The sequence below is a fragment of the Diprion similis genome, chromosome 8 (assembly GCF_021155765.1).
Source record: "Diprion similis isolate iyDipSimi1 chromosome 8, iyDipSimi1.1, whole genome shotgun sequence".
NCBI classification, from domain to species: Eukaryota; Metazoa; Arthropoda; class Insecta; order Hymenoptera; family Diprionidae; genus Diprion; species Diprion similis.
Window position 1 is genome coordinate 6,399,671 of NC_060112.1, and position 22,830 is coordinate 6,422,500.

The 22,830-nt window shown below is 34.9% G+C and overlaps 1 protein-coding gene across 1 annotated transcript in view; it reads right to left on the reverse strand.

Moving 5' to 3' along the window:
• The window catches only part of LOC124409390 (neurotrimin-like), a 98,788-nt gene extending 79,858 nt beyond the window's left edge, over positions 1–18,930 (reverse strand). Inside the window, exon 1 of the mRNA XM_046886975.1 lies at positions 18,707–18,930. Within this exon, the coding sequence (XP_046742931.1) occupies positions 18,707–18,854 (148 nt within the window). The 5' untranslated portion in view covers positions 18,855–18,930. The remainder of the gene's footprint in view (positions 1–18,706) is intronic.
• Between the last annotated feature and the right edge of the window lie 3,900 nt (positions 18,931–22,830).

Sequence of the window (22,830 nt, forward strand, 5' to 3'; positions counted from 1 at the left end):
GGAAAAAAGCGATTGCAAAATGATAACATTCCATCGAAATCTAGGCTTTTTGCTCTACAGCAACGAATTCACCAAATCAAGCGACACCAAGCTTTGATGAAAAATGTAGGTGTGATTGGAGTTAAGTCATTTGGAATCGAAAGGAATGAATTTGGCTCTCCAGCCACTGTTAGTTATCAGCAATGCTGTGATTAGTGTCTTTTAATATATTCGCTGAGTGTAAACTGAAATTGTAAACTGAAAATCCTGTTCATAAATTCTTTCTTCCACGTCCTGCACAACCGTACTCTTATCAAAGAGCAATAAATTTATTGTACAGTGCAGACATCACATCGGAGTGAGACGTCGTCGATGTAACGCAACGGAGCAATATCAATAACGGATATAATCGCTGCTAATCGAGAGTTTAACTGTTTCTAAATTCTGTGTTTCGATCTACAGCTAACGATGTCTTGCGTTAAAGATGAAGCGAATAATGTAATTACAATAAAACTTTTTAATTTCATCGGACAAAATAACGATTCCTCTCTGTTCGTTTACGTCTGACATACTTGGCGATTCGCTTCCACAATCTATCGTCGGATGTAGCGATTATGTTCATCAAGATTATTAAGCTCTTAGCCAAAGTGGGCAAACATTTGCTTCTCATATTATTCAACGTTATTCTCGAACAAAAAAAATCGAAAAAAAAATTGAAACAAATATCTGCTCACTCTGGGTCAAGTTTTAAAAATTTTGGTAAATAAAGCAGGATTTTTCAAATTTTTTAATTGGGGCTATCAATTTTCTCATTTTCAAAAATCACAAGTAACCGAGATTACCTTAAAAAAATTTGAAAAAATTCCAGAGTGTTTTTTTATGGTGGAACAACATCAAAAATCATTACTCGAATCTGATGGGGTTCGGGTCAGACGTTGGTCGGTTTGGGGTAAAATGCCTCATATATAATATTTGTAAACTTAATATTAGGATTTCTCCTTCTTTCAGCAAGTTCCAAAAACTCGTCAAGTCTAAAGAAAAATTTCTCCCCCATATGTAACTGGAAAATTGAATGAAACGCTAACATCGCATACCTATACAGAGGCGTGGAAGGGGGGAGAAAAAATAAAAGGGGAACGAGGGGAAATGGAGGCACTTAAGCGAAGCAGTAACTAGCTGAAAGGGTATTTCGCTTAATCCAAGGGAAAGTAAATTTAGAAACCCCCGCCCTTCCCTCCCTCCCTCGCGCCATTTATTTTACTACACATTTCGCAGGTAAATCGCCGCCCGCTGAACTGCCACGGTACAGTGGGTATCGCACCCCGAGTGAATCCTGCACCCAAGGGTGCCTTCGGTGAATTAGGGACCACGGATCAGCGCCCCGAAGAAAGATATTTCCGGTTTCCGGTTCGCCCCGATATCCACCATCCCCCTCTTTCTCCTCGGAAAAGTTACTTTTCCTCTCCAATATAGATTAGAATTATAGAATTTGATCCGCGATTTTTTACATTCAACTTGATTCAACTTATATTACGCTTTAATTTTGTTTTCAAATTTTTTTCTACATAGTTCTAAATTTTCCGTTCGACTATTTTTTCCCATCAGTTATCTCTACTTCTTTTTCATCATCTCATCACGTATATAATGCATTACGTGTATACATAGTTTATTTGTTTTTTTTTTTTTTTTTCCACATTGTACACATGTTTATACCATATTCCATAATACATCGATCCGATCACTCGCTTTCTACCCCTCTCTTCGTTTTCTTATATACATAGGTATATATATATATATATATATATTCCTCTCACTTTTTCATTATACACATACCTGTGTATATACATATATACAGCTTGAAAGGTAATGCGTATCGATATAAAGAAGGGAAAAAAAAACTGAAAAGAGGGAAATAGAAGGGCTAGAGGGGGGTGGGGGGGAGGAGAATTCCACCATATAGACACGAGGCGGTATGTATGGCATCTCTGTATCTTTCCTCTCTTTTCCCGCGTAAAAGGTATACAACCTCCGCATCTATATTATATACCTGTCCCTCGATCTTCCTTAAATTGATATAGCCGTATTATATGACAGAATGCCGAGGTGAGACTAAAGCCCGAGATTTATTGTGTCGCTTTTCTTTGACGTCAAGACACCAGAGGACTCTTATACTACCTAGACGTATACGTATATATGGCACGAGGCCGTGACGCTTAACGCACCGCGAAATAACCCAGCAAACGATATTCTCTGATTCAATTTTTTTTTTTTTTTGTTTTTTGTGTGTTCAGAATTGTAAAATTTTTTCATCCACTTGTTAGCCTGCTAATTAATTCTAGTGAAGAATTTTCTTCGTTTCTTCGAGCCTTCGTCTTTTTCATTTTTTTTTTTTTTCTCAACATCCTTTTTGCAAGCAAGCTGTTATATATACGCGACATAGAATTCGGATGGAAATTTCTCAAGGTGTAAAAAAAATATTCTGTAAGCTGTTTTTTATTCTTCGCGTAAAACTGAATCGTGTGCTAATATTATACACGCTGCAGACGTCTTGTAATAATAATATTATAAAATTTAACCCTCCGTTTTTGCTATACGTACTTCTTTCGTTATGTTCATCCGAGTATATATAATTATATATGTATTTGTAGACGTATATATTCATGGAAAAATACGAAAATTTCACGAATCTGGGGGTTGAGCGCGCGCTGCACGTTTTCCCGGAGAGAATTCATCTCCCGTTTGCACATCAAAGACCAATTTCGTAAATACGGGCTAAAACGCGTTGCGTACCACATGTACGTTATATAACTCTGTACATCAGACAAGCGTACACACAAGCATATTCACACATACACATGATGACGAAGTAGTCCAGAAAAATCACCTTCTACATTTATTTATTTATTTATTTCTTTATTTATTTATTTATTTATTTATTTACACAGATATTGCGCACGAGAGAATTATACTGAAATTTTATTTAGTCTAAAGCTTGTCAGGATCGAAATTTTCTACTGAAATTTCAATTTTCTTCCTTTCGAAACGCTTTTTTTTTTCTTCTTCTTCTTCCTTCTTCGATTTCGATTTCTATTCTTCAATTTCTTAAAACTTGTACAAATGTGGAGGATTACACGTGCGATAGAAATTGGCTTACACATATCCGATGTGATGAAAAAAATCTGTGTGTGAAAATTTATAATACCCAATTATCGTACAACGTAGATATATATAGCGTGTATATACGAACGAAACTAATGAATGGTAAGGGTCCGATGAAAAGCGGGGCTAATTAATAGGCTACGTAAATACAATTAGCAATTAATTAAGAGACGCGCGTTGCAGAATCACAGCAGCGGAAAATACCGTTGAAATCAGCCGGTGAAAAGGGAAAGGCGATGAGTGGGGGAACGGGATTCGCAATTAAACAAATCAGTCACAAATGGAAATAATTAAGAGAAAATTTTGATAATCAACTGCTGGGAGAGACTTTCGCATTTCCCACAGGTGTGGGTACCTTTATATATACATATATATATATAAGTATATATATGTATGTGTTATGCCTGTATACATACACACGAATACATATATACATACATTCGCATGTGTACAGTGTACGTACAAATCTGACTGCGAATGGAGGGGAAACAATATTGAGAAGCGGGGACCTTAATGATCTGCAGGCCAGTGTTCCGATCCAGTCATCCAGTAAACTCGATTTCCCTTCCTCTGATTCCTTCTTCTTTCGGTTCAATCGTTATTATTATATGTGCTGTATAAACGTACAGCAGATTTATGTATCTTCGAATTAGGCTTTCGTATTAACGTTTTGATATATAACGTAATGTTATTCTGCGAATTTCCTTGATCTTCGAATATTACACGATATTGATATTACGGATTAGAGAAAATATGATATGGGGGGAGACGATTACTTTTTTGTTTCTTTGGTTTTGTGGCAATCACTTTGTGTCATTTTTATAATTCATGTCTTATTGCTTTATAAAAAATAATCTTCCAAATGATACAGATATCTTTTTTTCGTAGTTTTTAAAGGATAACGTGTAACCGATAAGGTAGGGAAAAAAAACTATTCAAAAGAGAAAACGAAAAACAAAGATATTTTGTATATTTCGTAGTTGGGATTTGAAGCGAATGTTGAAAAAATTTTTTTTAAGAAGCAATGAAATTTCGGTATCGAAACTAAATGTGTAAAGAATCGGGGGGGGGGGGGAGGGGGGGGGATACACGTGAATCGCAAATTACTCGAATGTATTGAAATTTTTTCTACATCTTTGCGTGAGAAAAGAAAAACTCGAGAATACGTTTTGAAAAGAATTTAACGTTTTTTTTTCTCTACTACCGCGGGTCAATCTTTTCTTTCTCCCATTCTCTCTTTATCCTTTAAATTTCTTTTGCCATTTTTTTCCCCCTCAAGCTTCTACGCGGAGTGGATTTTTCGACGATCTAAGAGATCGTAATTCTTTAAGGGGCTTCGACGGTTTTCGGGTCTCGCATAGATATATACAACGTATTATATATATATATATATATATATATGAACGTGGATCCATACGGTATACATATATAGGATATAACAAGATTTGTATATTATATGCTCGTCGGCAGGTCGGGTTTTCATATTCGTTTCGAAATACTTCACCTGAATTTGTATAGTATATGCACTCTACGTGTATAACGTAAAACTATATGCGAGGTTTGAAGAGAGAGAGAGAGAGAGAGAGCAACAGCTTCGTCTGCCGAACGCCACCGGTTCTGCATTCAAATAGATCGCATTTTGGCCAGTATCGATAAACATCCCTTTTCCTCTTTCCCCGTTTCACCCCTAATGCTGATGCGGATAGCACGCTGTAGGTATGAAAAGAGAGAGAGGGAGAGGGAGAGAGAAAAGGTGGTCGGGAGGGGGGAGGGGGGATAGGAGCAAACGAATCAAGCACCGTACGCGTTCTGTATAGAAATTTCTTCATTACGCAAACACGCCGGCCAATAAGCTGAAAGTTCAATGCTGCTGCTGCTGCTGCTACTGCAGCTGCAATCGCGTCGAACGCGTAATCAATAATTAAATGAAGTTCAAACAAGCGAGTGAGAGAAAAAAAGAAAAAAAGAAAAGACAAATAACAAACAATAAAAATGAAAAAAAAAAAAAACTTTCAAAACGCGAAAAACAGTAATTCGAATGTTATTACCAATTCCGGGTGTGAAAAACATCCGTTTCATTGTTAGTATTGTTTTTTACGAACTTTATATTCTATGTACGAACAAACCGATTAACAATAAAAATTTCTCTAAATGCTTAATTTCGTCACACGTGGACGACTGTTGCAACGCATTGTAATCTAATATTCATAACAAATTTGCTTAAACAGATTTCTGCACAACTGATTAGCCCACGTTTAACTGTCATCCTTGGCTCGAACAGCAGCTGCGATTTGCGAATTACCTCCGTCCTGTTTGTAATCCGACGAAATATATACGAACGATTTAATCACGGGTTTGTTTTTTTTTTTCAATTTCGTCTTTTTTTTTGCAGTTCGCTACAGCTATTTTCATATCCACTTTTTCAAACCGATTGAATTTATTTATTTTTTTTTCTTTTCACATACTCATAAAAGTTTCACGGATTGTTTATATCAGCATCGATTGTTAATCGCTATTGCATAATTAATAAACTGATTTCAAAATAACCTCTAAACAGGTTTGAGTCGTAAACTGGAATTTCTCGTGTAATGAAAACAGTTAAAAAAAAAAAAAAAAAAAAAAAAAAAACCAACAACAACAGTAAAATAAAAGAGAAATATAATATCGACAGAGAATTTAAAGGTCAGTTTCTATTTCAAAATTCGATAACTGCGGAAAATTTTCTTGGAATGTTTCAAAGAAGGACGAGCTTCAGTTATCCACACGGGGCATTCCACGTCAATTCGGCTGGGATTTGACGCTCACTCTTCCGGATTTGGTCTGCGTTTTTTTATGTTTTTTTTTACTAACTCTAAAAAGTCGTTCCAGTTTTTTTCCACATTCCCATCTTCCCCTGTGGCACCCGCAGAGGTCCTTAAATGGTTAAATTTCGACAAGGATTGCAACATTTTTTAAAATTATAAAAAAAAATCACATGAATTCTGTGCGCAAAACCAAAAATATTGAAATTAAAATTGAAGCGGGCAGGCAAAACGGTAGTTTTTTAATAATTTTTTTCAAATTTTCAGGGTTCAATATGTAAGTCCTAATACAATGAAAATTCGAAAATTTTTAATTAAAATTCAAAATAACTAGTAACAAAAAAAAAAAAAAAACGAAGAATTCGAAATTATTTTTTTTAATTTCGATCGAAATTTTCAGATCCTTGTGATATTAGGGGATACATATCGGACCTTGAAAATTTGAAGAAGGATATGAAAATGAGCAAAAAAATTATCGTTTTACCTGCCTACTTCAATTTTAGTTGGAGTATTTTTGGTTTTAACCACAGAATTTAGGTATAATTTTTATCAGCATTTTCAAAAACGTCGCAATTACTGTCAAAATATTATCATTCAAGAAGTTCAATAGACACTGTGAACGAGGGGCGGGGGGAGGGGGTAAACCCGCCTAAGAAAATTGGACCATCTTTAAGAGTCGGAACAACATTATAAAAAACCGCGGACCGAATCCAAGGGGATGAGAGTCAAACCCTGATCGAATCGGTGTGGAATGCCCTATATATATATGTGTTTAATACGTACATGTCCTGTACATACATTTTTTGTATGTATATATATATATATATATATACGTACGTATGTACATGGGTAAAACGATTGGCGTTAGAATTGGAACAACCTGGTGACATTGGCTGTTTTGGAAGAGGCTGATACACGGGTTCAGAGTGCGTCGTAAAAACACCGACGGAGGAAGAAGAAGGAGAAGAAGAAGAAGATGAAGAAGGTGAGGAAGAAGACGAAGATCGTATAACAGAAACGATCGTTCGGGACCAATCACCATATTGTGTACCTATATATTACCCATCCTTTCTGCCTTTTATACACGCCATGCATCCCTATGTCTTCGACACGAGGGTCAGTCGTTGAATCCTCCCCCCCCCCCCCCGCCCTCCCTCTCTCTCTCTCTTTCTCTCTGCTTCTCCCTGCAAGTTATCACACACGGTGTCAAAATCGCTGGACGAGAGAAAAAACAAGAAAACAAATAAAAACCCAATTTTTGGGGTGATTTTTTCTTTTTATCTTTTTTTTTTTTTTTTTTTCACTTCTCTCAACAGCTGAGTCGCAGCGAGTCAAAGTTTACTTTTCTTTTTTTTCCATGCTCTTTTTCACCTCTCATGAATAACCGACAGCAAAACACCGTTTTTCTTTTAACTTTAGTTTTAAATGTTTTTGAAAAGTTCTTTTCGCATTTTTTTATATTTTCGAAATTACTAAGCAATAGAATTTACTATAGTAAATATAATGTTTTTATTAAGTAAACGAATTATGGAGACGAGTAATTTATTTACGGATACCAGTGCGATGTTTACGATTTGCACGATTTTTTTTTTTTTTATCACACAATTTCTCCAACGTACGTGTTACGAAAAAAAAAGTATTCAATATAATAGAGTGAAAGGAGAAAAATAACCAACTCTGCGATATTTCTATCAAACAATATCGTCGAAAGATCTATGATAGGTACTTTTTAGTGGATTGACAAATTTTCATATTTATATAAAGTTTTTCTCTTCTCTTCAGTGATTTCAACTCGAACCCGTAAATAAGTACTTCAGAAAGGACGTAAAGTGAAGAAAAAGAAAAAAAAAAAAACCAACAACCCAAAGGAAATTTTAAACAAAATATGGATATAAACGTATAATTGAATAAAAGAAAAAACAGAAACAGGCACAAAAAAAAAAACTACCATTGAAATTTAACTATTGAGAAACGAACAATTTTTCACGACGCGTTTCCGACTTTCTCTTCATTTCATTTTTCACCTCTTGTTCCTACAAACTCCTCTTGTCATCCACCGTTTGGATCTAGCTTGAATTTGATTGAATCGTCGTCGAGCCTCGGAGTGAATGAGGACAGAAAGAAGAAAGCATAGCGAGAGATGGAGAGGAATATCGTGTTATTCGTAGTCAAACACATACTCGCTGGTTCGAGCTTCTTCAACACAAGGCTCATGAATTGTTTGTGAAATCCCGCGGGGTGAAAAACTTTTCAAGAGCTGGATGGAAGATACATTTATGAATAAACCAACACGAACCGCTTTTCTATCAACTTTCACGCAGAATTATCAACTCCGGAACATATTGCCGGATATGGTATATACGTATATAGACTCACACCTTACGCCTCATTTGCATCCGCCAGTCTCTTATATTCTATAACATTTTCTTTCATACGTGGTGTTAAAAAGTTGGAGTGAAAGATAAAGAAAAAATATTGAAAGTGTGAATGGAGGGCGAGAAAGAAGGAGAACCGCGGAATGGAGGGTAAAAGAAGAGAACCTGTTCTCTGGGAAAAAAATTTTCTGTTTTTTTTCTTATTCTTGTTATTACTTTCGCTTGTTATTCGCTTTACATTATTCTCGCGTTTCTTTAGAATTTCATCGTGCAGAGGTGTCTGATTCCATTAAAAAAATGTAATAAAATTAGAAATGAAGTCGTAATCTGGACTCACAAGGTTTTTTTGTTTTTTTTTTTTCATGTGAATTGTGTAGGTAACAAATATTAAAAATTTAGCACCTTTGGTTCGAAAACAGTGAATTATAATCTTGTGGGAATAATTGAAAGCTCAATATGAGGGAAGAACGAAATTCGTTTCGAATTTTCAGCTAAATGTTTGGAATCAAAATTCCCATTATTGAGAAATTTCACTTTTATGTGCAAATAATTCATTATATTGCTTGAAGTTATATAATTCATTATACAATGAATTTCGAAATAATTACAAAACGATCATACATCAATCTATTACATCGACAATGAAAACATGTTAATTGGAACGAATTTGTAATTACCCAAATTTTATGCATTTTATAAAACATTACAGATCGTAATTAAAGACCAATATTGACGGAAATAATCTCGTATCACTTTAATTCGTTGAAATTCGATAAATTCAAAGTAAAAAGTAAAAAACAGAAGGGGTTAAACTTCTCGATTGAAGCTTTTTCGGAGATTAAAATTTTTGCACCTGTATAAGATATGTATATACATATACATATATATATATGTAACCTGGTGCAATGGCTGGTTGAGTGATTCGCGGGGATGCAAAAAGCGGGAAAATCCATTTGAGATTTTAGGATCCTTATGCGGCTACAACTGGGGATTTTGCAATCACGGTAATGAGAGTCAAGCAGTCTTGCTAAATTCGTCAAAGCTCTTTAAGTAAAAAAAAAAAAAAAAAAAAAAGGGAAAAACGTCTTTCTCTGCACGCGGAAATTACACGGACCTACAGTTAAGGAAAGAAATTAATGATTGACCAAAGAATTTAGAAATTAAAGAAGGGAAAAATCGCGGGATCAAAATTAGCGAAATAAAATTCGCCTCGAAATCCGCGATTCGAAGCGTGACTAATCTTTATGACTGGATTTCTTAATTGCACCCACTTGCTGTGATCTTGGACTTTTTTTTTAAAATTGTTTTCTAAAAATTCGCAACTCGGGATTTTAACATGAAATACGATAATTCATTTTTGTACTATATACATAAATTTAGAAGCAAAAACAGAAAAAATTGATCCAGCAAAAAGTAAATAATTTTTTTACCCATTTTAAATTACCTGAACCGAAAAAACGATCCCATATTCTCGTGTTATTCGTACTTGTAGATAATTCCTTTGAAAATTCTTTTTGCCGTGTGGAAGAAGAAAAGAAAGAGAGAAAAACGGATTGGAGAGAATAACGTCAATACCAACCGGAAATTAGGGTGCCGGATCGGATCGAGGCGGAAGTTGGGAAAAAAAAAGGAACGGAAATACGAAGAAGAACTGCGGCTGTATTATGTAAATATAAAGATGGAAAGTTGATAAAGCAAAATCATTTTAAGCGAAAATTGAGTGACTGGTCGCATTTTCCGACAGTTTCCTACATTTACGGTAGAATAATTCGCCGTTTGACTCTCGATTCATCGCCTTGTAGCGGTTTCCTTGTTAGGGATAAGTAATTATTTTCATGCTCGTTGTCTTACAAGGCGCGCTTCGCTTCGTCTTCGTGGCTTCTCCTCTGCTTTTGCCACAACAATTACTTCACGCTTGAGAAAATCGTCGTCGAGTGAAAATTCTCAACTCTGCTTTTGCTTTTGAACAATCATTGTGATCTCGCAATTGTCATACGATACGTTTCTACGATATACCAAAAATATTGCAAAAAAAATACTTTCACGATCGTGAAAATTGGGCGCATATTGTGGACAAAAACTGAGCAAATTTAGGTAAAATTAATCGGAGTTTACGGCAATTAGGGAAATTTAAATTCATCGAGTTCAATTCGGAAGTTGATTTTCCTCCGGTGTTTACAAAGCAACAATTAACATCCCGATTCATACTAAATACTGACCGAAAATTAACTTCCGAGGATGCTTTTCGACGCAGAATTTTTAGCCCTACAACTTTTGTACGAATATGTTTTCGAAATTTCTTACCGTTGACGAGATTTTCGTGCGAAAACGAAAATTCCTGTCTCTTTTTAATTTACTTTCACAATCTACGGAGCATTTTTAATCCTGTAAAGGAAGATAAAAATGAAGTTTGCAGGTGCTTCAAAATTTTTTAAACAAAACTAATATTTCTAACGAAACAATGCTTCCTCCCGGAGTAAGAAAAGCGAAAGTTAATTGTTGCGCTATCAGTTGTAATAATAATAACTTCATAAATACCGAGTACCTAAACCGTCATTCAGCGTCCCTAGTCACAGAGCGATTCAAAAAACAATTGATTAACTTCGTGCCATGGCTTAGCCACAGAAGTTTAAGATAGGCTGAAGCATTGGCGTACGTAGGAAAAAATGGCCGTCGATTGGTACGAATACTGTCAATTTGGCGCTGCCGTCAATTTTGCGCGCAGTCTCTATTAGGATTTTCACTTTGCAACGCGTCATCTGGTGGGAAAAAATAAAACAAATGTAACCAAACTAACCGTTGACCGTATTTTTTTTTTTTTTAATTAATTTATGCGACACGAGTAATTTGAAATCCCAAGAATTATGATTTGCTTCAATTAAAATAAAAAACTTAGGTTATGTTATGACAAAATGGCGCCGAAAATCAGGCTCTGACGTCATGAGGACATTTTCGAATAAACGCAAAGCGGTAAATTCGAATCTCCGAGCGGGTTTTCACTCCTTGGCGAGCCGTGGAAATGTTCAGGGTGCGCACCCCCCGAGAACATCGGGGGTTAATCGCGAGGACTATTATCGGCGGGCGTACGGACAACAATTATTAGCCAGGTGCAGGTACCCGGAGTCATTAGGCTGGGTTCCAAATTTGCAAGATACACATAGATCACCACGTGCACGCGGAGCAGGGCTGCTGCCACCCCTTTTCCCCCGTCTCGAGGGTTCGTCTGCGTCCTCCACCCCTTCACAGACTCACGCACACACACATAAGGTGCATGCATTAACGGATTGCACCCGTTTATCGGGATCAGATAACGAGGCTCAGATTCTCCGGGCTTGCAGGCTTCCCCTAATGCTCTGCGCCATGCTTGTGGATTCGGACAAGTTTATGGCTATGGGTGGGGGGGGGGGGGGGGGGGGGGGGCTCTTGGGCGGTCGCCTTGACTTCCGGAAAATCACACGGGTCGGGATTTGAACGGAGAAACAGGAAGGACGTTGTTATGTCGCTTGTCTAATTGTGTATAAGGACGTATGCGTAAAAACGACGAATTTTATGTTAAGAGGCCGTATGATTTTTTTTTTCTACGGTATTTTCGGCAAAAATATTCAAAATCCATGATCTTCACTTGTAAGTTTTATAAGTTACTGAAGATTTTTTAATTCTGGTCACTCGATAAAAATTCTCTATTCTGATAATTGAATTCTTGAAATTTATTAAATCATTTGGAGAACGATATTAATGTCTTGCAGGAAATTGTACGTCGAAAATTAGGCGATCTAAAATGAAAATCGTGAGAAAAATTGAATTCAAATGATTTGCATATGTGTTTATAATTATTGTATATAAGAATTTGTTTTTTTGCACCGGATTGATTGAGATTTGAAATAAATGAAATAACGTTGTTCAGTGTAATAAAACCGTTTAACATCGATCGAAAAATCGATGCCACAAGGAGAGGAAATTGTGTAAATAAAAAAGTTGGAATAAAAATCAATAGGTGGGATTTTTCGTTCGATGATCGCAGGTGAAAATGAATTATTGACGCTGCAGCGAAGCTGTGCTTTGCCGGCTAGAAAATAAAGCCTGAAACATGGTTTTGGTCTGGTTTCGAGATCGTCTGCAAGTCGTATATATTCGAGTCTCGACCCTCGCCTCTGGCCTCGTGTCAAGCAACCCGAGTATTGTTCGAGCTGTAAAGTTTGAACCACGGTGCGCCAGAATTCAGAAGAAAGAGAGAGAGAGCGAGAGCTTTGTCAAGAAAATGGGCTTGACAAAACTACAAGCTCGACCTCACAAATATTTAATTTAACTTCGGAATAGCATTCATTGTTAGCCGAGCCTATATTCCTGCGTCCCTCGACGAGCCAATTTTTCGACTTGATCCCTTCTTCTTCAGGCATGCGTGCGGAGGTGTAAGCAATGTAATAATAATAATAATAATAATAATAATAATAATAATAATAATAATAATAATAATAGTAATAGTAATAATAATAATGATGATGATGATAAACTTTTGTAGCGAATTAGAAGTATTCGGCGAAAGAATGTTCGGATAAAATAACTTATTGAAAACTGTCCTTTTTGAAAAAAAAAGAACGTTATTTTATTACAGAAAAAGAAAGGATTATTATATAGGATAATTTAGAAAATATAGGTAGAAACATTTTTTTTTTTTCAAGCGATGAGTTTTCATTTGATCATGATTTTTTTCGTTGTATTATAGTTGCATCTTTTAAGAATTATATTTTGGCCCAAAGCCAATGACGAAGTTCCAAAAATTGTAAAAATTATAACTATATAATTTGAATGCATTAACGTTTTTCAATATCGGCGAATTCATCGCTCGAACAAATATCTAACAATCGACTTTAAAATTAAACTGTGCATTCAAAACCAGATTTTCCAGAAAAGTGTCTGGGATTTTGTCGATATATTGCGTAGTTCTTTTGTTATAAAGAATTTTCGGACGATCTTCTTTAAATTTGAAACTTTTTCCTGCAACAGCGCGCTGTTTTCACAAAAATTAATATTTACAAAAGATTCTACGTACTTCTAGCTCTGTTCTCATGCATTATTTATGAAAATTTGTTTTTTTCTTCTAAGTCAAGAATTACCGGATATACTGGTTCGAGTGTTTACCTTTCCGAAAGAAGACATTATCGAAAAAATATTGTACAGCCACCATTTTATTATCGAATTCGAAAATTCTACAGTTCACTGCTGGTATAATGAAAGTCCGTTTACAGAATTTCGATTAGTTTGATTAACAAAAAAAAATCCGAAAATTGGTCGCTTAACCCCTGAAATCAATAAATCACGGTAAAAATAACGAAAAAACGGTGCATCCGAATACCTAATACCATAAAGTTATCATAAAATCAGTAAAAACCAAGCCATGTAACAGTTTTTTTCTATTTAATTACCATCAAATATCTATTTTCGACTCTCTTTTTTTCTATTTCTAGAAAAAATATGGGCATATGACTAGTACAATGCGTTTGAAATTTAAAAACTAGGATGTACAGTCTAGAAGGAAATGAAAAAGTGAATAATCAATGATTAAGAAAAGAATAAAAAAAAAAAAAAAAACTCCCTTACGCGTCTACGAATTACAACAAACACGGTGTATAAAACGCGATGCATACCGCGCGTGCAGCCACGTCTTTTCTCGCGCAGAAAACTGGATAATAAAAGTCTGTGCACAGGCGGCGAGGGGTGCAATTAGCGTTATTAATCGCCCCCCGTTCCCCGAAAGCTCCGCTTTATTTTGCGGCCCTCTTTTCGCCCCTTTTTTAGCTCTTCCTCGTCACGCCGCGCTTCTCCTTCTCCTTCTTATTCTTCTTCTACTTTTTCTTTTCGCCCTAATTCTTCCCCATTTTACCCAGACGGTTTACGGCGTTAATTCAAGTGTTCCTGGGGACTCGGAGGGGGAAAAAAGACGAACTAAAAACGGAACGGAAGACGAACTTGGGGCGGAACAAAAAACCGTTCGATCGAACGCCGCTGTGTTTCAGTTACTATGATAAAACTTTTACCATTTGTTTACATGATTCTCATTTACTATGTACTCATATGTCAATTTTGATTAAAAGTTTAATCACAATTACATCGTTGATAGAAAAATGATTTTCTGTCAACTAAACGATTTTCAAATAATTATATACAATATTTTATAGATCATCAATAATCTAGGAAATCAAATTTTATCCTAAATAATACATTTCTTTCGAGATTTTAATATCAAAAACTTCGTTAATATAGTGAGAATAAATGAAGCACGAATCAAACCGAGGCAAGATTTTTAATTGCGAAAACCGAAATTCGTCAACTCAAATTAAACTTCGCTGCCACGTATTTTCTCAATTTCGAAAATAATAATACAAAAATAAAGTCAAGCCCTTAATCAATTCCTTCTAGATCGAATATATGTAACCAGCTGTCACTATGACATCCAAAAAACAAGGAACAAAGACAGAAAAAAAAATAACCACGAAGTGAAACGAGAAGGGATGAGATGAGGAAAGAGAAAATCCGACCTGTAAGATTTGTGTTCGAGCTGTGTGTTTTATATGCACATACCTATATATGTGTATGTATATATTGCATGTATACATATACAGAGAACATTATTGTGTTCGACTGAAATTTTCATTTCTCTAAGTGCGCAGCTTCGCTCCTCAAGATCTTCGTAAATATCTTGTATGTACATCAAATATGTGTGTGCATGGGTGTGTTTAAATGTACGTGAAACTCGCATAAATTTTGATATTCGAGAGGTTTTTTGTTTTACGGAGGCTAAAACGAGCCCGTAATTTAATCAGAGCGGTATTTTTTTTCTACCTTACACTAATTTTTCTTCTCCTTTTTTTCCTCTTCTTTGCTGTATTATTATACAGGATATTTGTACCGGATATTTATCGACGTTAAGATGATGATGTTACGTTAATTAACGAGATTTCGAAAATACCAAGCAGAGCAGGAATCAATATTGTAAAGGGCGAAATGAAAACGCAAAGCTAAAATCAAAAGCCTACTTGCGTTTCCAGCCTAAACCCTCGCGTCCGACTGACGATAAGCCGATTACCCGTAAAACGTTTCAATCGCGGTTCGCTCCTACTCGTCAACCTTAACTCAACTTTTGTTTTTGGCCCACTTATCTCAAACGAAAAGTTGCCCATCCGCAGTCCTTTATTCGATACGCTGAAGAGCAATTCGTGATTTTCTTTATCTATACACACGTTTTTGAACGAAGGAGACTAAAAAAAAACATTCATTTCAGAAAAATCTAAGGAATCGTTATATATCGAGGATTAATTTTTTAGAATTCTTATTTTTGTTTTTCTCTTTTTTCTTTTTCTACAATAATACCATTCAATTATTCCGTTACTTTTTTTTAAACAAAATTAGCTTCAGGATGAATGTATATTCTGCATTGTATAAAAAAATATATAATTAATTGAGGAGAAAAATTTATAATACTTTTTCTCTCTTCCTAATTCCGTGAATTTTCAATCACACATAAAATGAAAATTGGATGTCAATCAACGAGGATTGTTTTTCTGTATTTTGTATGTACGAGACGGGAAAACATGAATATCAAATTTCTCTCTTTAACAGGCAACGGTAATAAAATTGGGAGGAATAACACGCCACTCGAGTTGATAATGAATTAGCGTTTAATTGGTACACACGGGTTTTGAGCAAATGCCTGAAAATTTGTGTTCTATTTATTTGGCCAAATCGGCTCTGATCGACTTGAGGAATTTTTATTATTTTCACAGTTTCGAAATTTCTGAAACTCCGCGCGAAATACCAGGTGAGTAATTATTGCGGACAAAACGCAAATCAAATTGTAGATTTTTGCGAAAAATGTGCAAAATAACGATCAAACCAGGTTTGTAAAGATGGGATTAAATTTCTTAACGCATTGGCATTTCCACTAATCATTAATTTTTATTTTTTAATGAAAAAAATTTTCATTCAAAAATTAAATTTAATGGTCAATTTATTATTATTTGATGAAAAATTTTACAACCCTGGATCAAACATTAAACGAAATTGTTTAATTATTTCTTCTTTACGTTTTCTTCTAACTTTTGGCCGGTTATTTGCCTCCGAATTTTTCAAACTTTTCTTCAATCGTCGAACGGAATTTACGACCAACTAATCGAATCCACTACTTTCCTCGATAATTTATTTTACCGTAGCGTTGAGTATAAACTCAGAGAGAGAGAGAAAAAGAGAGAGAGTGAGAGAATGAGAAGGAAAAAGATAAAGAGGTTAGATTAGATTAGATGGTTATTTATCATGCCGTGGCCCAGAAATAGGCCAAAGGGCAAGCTGGCAGTATAACAATGGCAGATATGTAGAAACCAAGAAAAAGAACGAGCATTGAAATAGCACAATATAATAAATAAGTTATAGTGAGTTATGTATATACATAAAAATACTTTATTAGAGAGCTGCACAGAACTATTTCAAAAGTATATAGAAATAAATGGTAAAATAATGTTAGAAATAATAGTAAGTGACTCTGAATAAGTGAGTCAAATGCAATGATGTTTGTTAAAAAAAAGTTATAGGAAGTATGGTTGGTTAATTATTGAAAAGAACGAGAGACGAAGACAGAGCAAGAGAGAATCAGTTGAAGAGTTGAATTCCACTTCTAAATCAAACAGCGTTTACTCCAGTACACATATATATATATATATTATTATATATGTATGGAATATGTACTACCATATGTATATATATAGTCGCGATTAATTGCTTATGCGCAGAGACCGAAGGTGGGTTTAAAACAGGAAAAATCCAGTATAGAAATAAGCGCAGCCTGATAAAAGGAGAAAAATCACACCGCAAAACTGTCTTCATTCGTTACAGGTGAATTATTTTTATTTGTATAACAACTGCAGTGCTAACGATGCGTAGAAAAGTAAATCGCATGCAATTATTAAGGTCACAAGTGGCATGTTGAACATACTCGTTCAACTTGTTATGTTATTGTACAATTGTTTGAATATTGTGAGAGATTTTTTTTTTTCTATTTCATTTTAAGTTGAATACCGTTTTTGCAGAATTTCAACTACACGCATGGTTTAAAAATTCTAAATAGCGTTTTTTCTGGCTTATATGTACACCAAAGTGCAAATAAAAGTGCAAAGTGCAAAATCTCTCACTGTTTAAAAACAAAGTACCTAAGTAATATTGTACATAAGAAAGTTTATCTTGTTTATCCATTTCTTCTCGTCACCAATTTCGACACGTTTCGGTATGACTTCGAACTTGCTAATGTATTAACGTTATCGACGACAAATTATAAATGATATTTATCATATCATTGATTACATCAAGCTGACATTGAAACGTGTGTTGGATGTAATTTTTATTCTTTAAAAAATTTCTACAACAAAAAACAACGATTCGGAGCCTTTTGCACAGAGTGTAAATCGCGAATGATTTGAACGATTTATCCACTTCATCATTTTATCCCCGTTTATTGAGAAGCTCGATGAAACTCAGATACGGAAAAAAATTAACGATTATTTACTTAATACTTGTAAACTGTTAATCCCACTTTTGATTCCTTGCGGGTTTTTGTGTACAAGAAATGGACAAAAACATAATTTTAGAATTCTTAAACTCTTGAACCTATGTAAATACTTTGCGACTGATTGGTAAGAAATTAAAAGACCACGGGTTCTTTTTTTTCAAAAACAAATTTTTAACAATTCCGTTCGAGCTCGAAATTTTACAATAAACACGCGATTGGTGATAAGAAAATTCGAAAACCGTCCAAGACTTTGCATAGTTTTTTTTCCACAACAACAATAACGAAAGTTACAACAAATTCACGAATGGTATAAAAAATTTGAAATCCGCACAATTAAGCCGCGTTTTTTTTTTTCAACAAACATTACAAATCGCTTCAAGCTCAAAAACATACAACAAGCTCGCAGTAATTTTGAAAAATTTTATAACAGCACAGGCTTGCCACGTCCCTTGTTTTTGTTCAAAAACAAATTTGATACAAATCACGTCAAGCTCGCGAACTGACAATAAGTTCGCGATTAATAAAAACAAATTTGAAAGTCACGAAAGTTTTTCAGGATATTTTTCAAAAATATATTTCATTCAAATCGCGTCAAGCTTCTGACAATAACCTCACTATGAGTAAAACAAATTTGGGATTCACACGAGTTTTCCATGTCTTGTTGAAAAGGAAATTTGATACAACCCTTAAAAACTTAGATAGAACAAGCTCAAAATCAGTGAAACTTTGAACACCATTCACGATTATCCCGGTTATTTTCGCTGCGATGAAGTTTCGCCTCGATTTAATGACTCCGTTTGAGAAAAAGGTGTTTTTTTTCAAAATCGCAATCCACTCACCGGGGGACAGGGAAGACGAGCTTTGGGCGAAGGAGGATCCTGTAACGAGCACGACAATCACAACTCGTAATGAAAAATCGCGTCCACGTTTGCCCGCGATTTTTTGGTCGCAGGTGGCCGCAGTGTAAGGACATTTATGACCGAGCATAGCGCCGGAAGTGAACGACGAGATACTGCGCGCTCGGCATCCCGACTGAGGGGCCGGCGTCGCGACGCGGGCGTCGGTATCTAAACGGGGAAAACGCGGCGCCTCCTCGGCTTTCCGGGGGCGCGTAGAAATTCCGCGCAAGCGCCACCGCAGAATCGTCTTCTTCCCGCACTCACTCACTCACTCACTTACTCACTCGCTCACTCACTCACTGCACACACTCGCCGGCTAATCCGACGAAACCCTCTCACTTATCTCCTATCAATAGGGGCGCGTTAATTATCGCCCTCCGAAGCACCTGTGGCATGCTCTTTGAACTCGCCCCTGCAAACCCCGGCCAACTTCCTCTTTTAAATCTTTGCTCCGCTCCCCCCGCTTTTCTCGCTAGTTAGTCGACGAAAACAAAAACTCGCCCCTCGACCTTTTACTACAAAAAAAAAAAAAAAAAAAAAAAAACTTCCGATTCATACCCCCAAGCGTTCACCTTCATCCACCAAATTTATGATGATCGATCGATGATTTTATCGAAATGATAGACGATTCAGATATCTTTACTCCCCTAAGTTTACACAAACATAATTTTATTTAATAAGTTATTATTATTATTTCCGTGGTCGTAATTATTAAAGAAACTGTCAACGAATGATTATTCGTACTTCATTAGCTAATTTGTTGCTGAATTTTTTTTCACTTTCTTTATGCATGTCATTCATGAAAAATTGGTACAAGATAAAAATAGATTAGGACATTTTTTTGTAACTATCTGATACTGAATACTAAGAATAAATTTATGTGAAGGTCTTAATTGTATCATATAACTTTACAGCATTGCCAGCTGTTGTGACAGTGAACAGTTAGTTGTACTAATTTTTTTTTTTTTTTTTTTTTTTGTAACTTCAATAGTGTTTATACCGTTTTTGTAAGGATAAAATTTTTACTAGGATTTTATAATGAGCTTGACAGATGAAATTGACGCAAGTAATAAACGACTGTGGAGACACTAGTTTTATTTTTAGTCAAAGCTTTGAAATTTGAATAAACTGAACTGATTTTTCTTGAACCAACGTTTTTCAAGAATTTTCACGTTATTACTTCGAAACTGTTCATATGGTTTTTATAAAATTTGATACACGCACTATTCTGCATTGTAATTTTTACAGATACTGTAACATTTTTAACATGAAGTATTTTATCGTTAGTTAGTTGTAATTTACAAAGCTGCCTCTATGGCTATATGGCAGCTAAACAAAGTTTACTCGAAAAGTAAGCGAAAAAATAATATTCTTCCTTTCTTTCTCTTCCCGTATCAGCGAAAACTTATTATTACGAAAGAAAAGAAAATATCACTCGATTCGCATGACTGGGAGGAATTTATCGTTGATGGATGTAATAAGTTATCATTGTTTCTTCCGATATGAGTATGAAAAGGAAAGAAAGTCCGAAAGATGATTCCAGTAAAACGCTGTTCAATCATATCGGAATTCGAATATAAATACAGGTTAGATCGAAATCCAAGATTTCTGCAGGAAGAAAATCGTTTCTCGCACTTTTAAAATATTCAACCCCCCCCCCCCCCCCCCGCCTCTTCAAAAAAATTTGAATTTTGTCAACGTTAATTATTGACTAAGAATTTGGAAAAACGAGCTTCAATTTTGATCCCAACTTTTTTTCCTGATCACTTAATTAATTTCGAAAATCTTTTCATCTAATTGGACAGCTGAATTTAAGGATACCTTCAATAAAAATAAATTTCAATATCACGCGAGTCACTTATATTAAAAATCGAGCAAGAATTGGATTCAGAAACTGATCACGCGGTTACATTGTTTTTTCCCTTCTTAACTTTAAATCTGTCCGCGTATTTTCTCAGATCTTTCCCTATTTTATTTCCTTTGGGAATGAATGAAGATTGCTCGGTGTACCGAATTGCAACCATATAAGTTCAGGGTGAATAAATAGATTTATCGAGAGCGATGTTAAACTTATTTATTTTCGCCTTGAAAAGTAGCGTTTCGATTCGCGATTCAAATTTTCCTTGGATTTCAGTGTTGAAAATTCGTGGCAAGCTTTTTACTTTTCCAAATGACGTCGTTTGACTTTGCCGTCTTTTTACTTACAGGCAAATCTGCGCCCATCCGTATTCCGTAAATGGAAAACCACCGAATCCAATTCAGTTTTTTCAATTTTAATCCAACTGAGGGACCATTTTTTGACGCCAAGTGAATTCCCTCGGCACGAATTTAATGTTGAAACGAGCTGCTGCTTTTTCTTTCAAGCGAATGGAAGACTAAAAAAAGTGAAATCAATGAATCTGGAAATAATTTTTCCAACGCGAAATTCGAGCCAATTTCATGAAAATCGAAAAAATTGAAGGTTTTTAGAAATTAGATATGGAGGGGAAAAAAAAAAACACCGCAGGTTTGTTCCTGCGAATTTACGAATCGCGAATAAAAAAGAGTGGATTTGCAAAAAAAAAAAAAACGTTTTTTGTTTAGAATTTAATTAATCTGTTATTCTGTCTAAAACTACAAATCGAATTTCTTAAACAAATTAATTTTGTATAATATATTATTCAATCGATCAGTATGCATCATACGAACGTAAGTTAAAATTGGTAACGTTTCAAAAATTGATAATTAGTATTTTATGAACAATGAGTATGAAAAATAAACTTAACTGTAATGATAATAATAATAATAATAATAATAATAATAACAACAACGATGAAACGATGATTCTCTTACTTATCAATATCAAGTATCAATATCTTAAAAGAAGATTTCTCGATTAAAATTCAATTGAATAATCCGATTCCTCTGGCACGAATATTATAACGTTTTAACTGATTCCGCGGCTCCCTGGTTTAAATAAGCCCAGCTTAATTGGACTCGACATACATATATATGTATATATGTATATTCAGCATGCCTTTCTGACGATTTCATTTATTCGCCTTATTCATCATACGGAATACGATGAAACGAGTCAAGATTAAACGTGTTTCCTAATCACTTTTCCGTATATGTATTGCGTATAATATATAATTTATTTTTATGTGGAAGTACCCACACACACAATATTACAATCGCTTTGTTTAATTTTGTTTTCAATTATTCTTTCCCCTTCATTCTTTCATCCCTACCTCAGTCGCATATTCTTTTCATCCCGTTTCTTCTTGTTTTAAGATTTACCGCCCAAGTGCAGATCGTTAATTGCCAATTAATCCAATCGCAGCCTCTTTTTTTACTCCCGTTCAATTATACGTTTTTGTTTCATCTTCAATCATTTTTTTTTTTTTTTTTTTCTTGTTTCCACTGTCCTTGGAAAATATCATCGTTTCTTCGAAATGTAATATTCCACGATTTGCCAACGTTCTAGGTTTTTTTTTTTTTTTTTTTTTTTTTTTGTTTCTCTTTTTACAAACGGTATATTTGTAAATTGGTAGAAATAAACAAATAAAAAGAAAAAACAAAACAATTAGCCGACATAAAGAGAATAAAAAAAAAAATTGTATTTGACCTTTTATCGCATGCGGTGTATAATAAATGGTTTTTCTGCAAATTATTATTCTCACTATGCATATCGCAATTGACAATTCTCTCCCCGTAAACGAAAATCCGAACCGTGACGTTTAATGAAATATGAACTCGAACTGTTAGGTATTGTGAGATCGTTGGGATCGATGAAAGAATTACGAAGCACGTATATATTCGAGGTGTTTAAAACCGCACGTGAAATGTGCTGCTGAATGAAGCCTTAGTTGTTTATTCAAAGTAAATTTAAATACTTGTCCTATTCATAATATAAATCAGACGGCAATGAATCAACTTAAGCAAGACTGATGCCTTTTCACGTCTGTGGCATGAATAATTTATTGTGAATACATATTATCATATAAAAATAAAATTAATAATAACAATGAAAATATATGATACAATTATAGGAATTATGAAACGAAACAGCGAGGAATTAATGA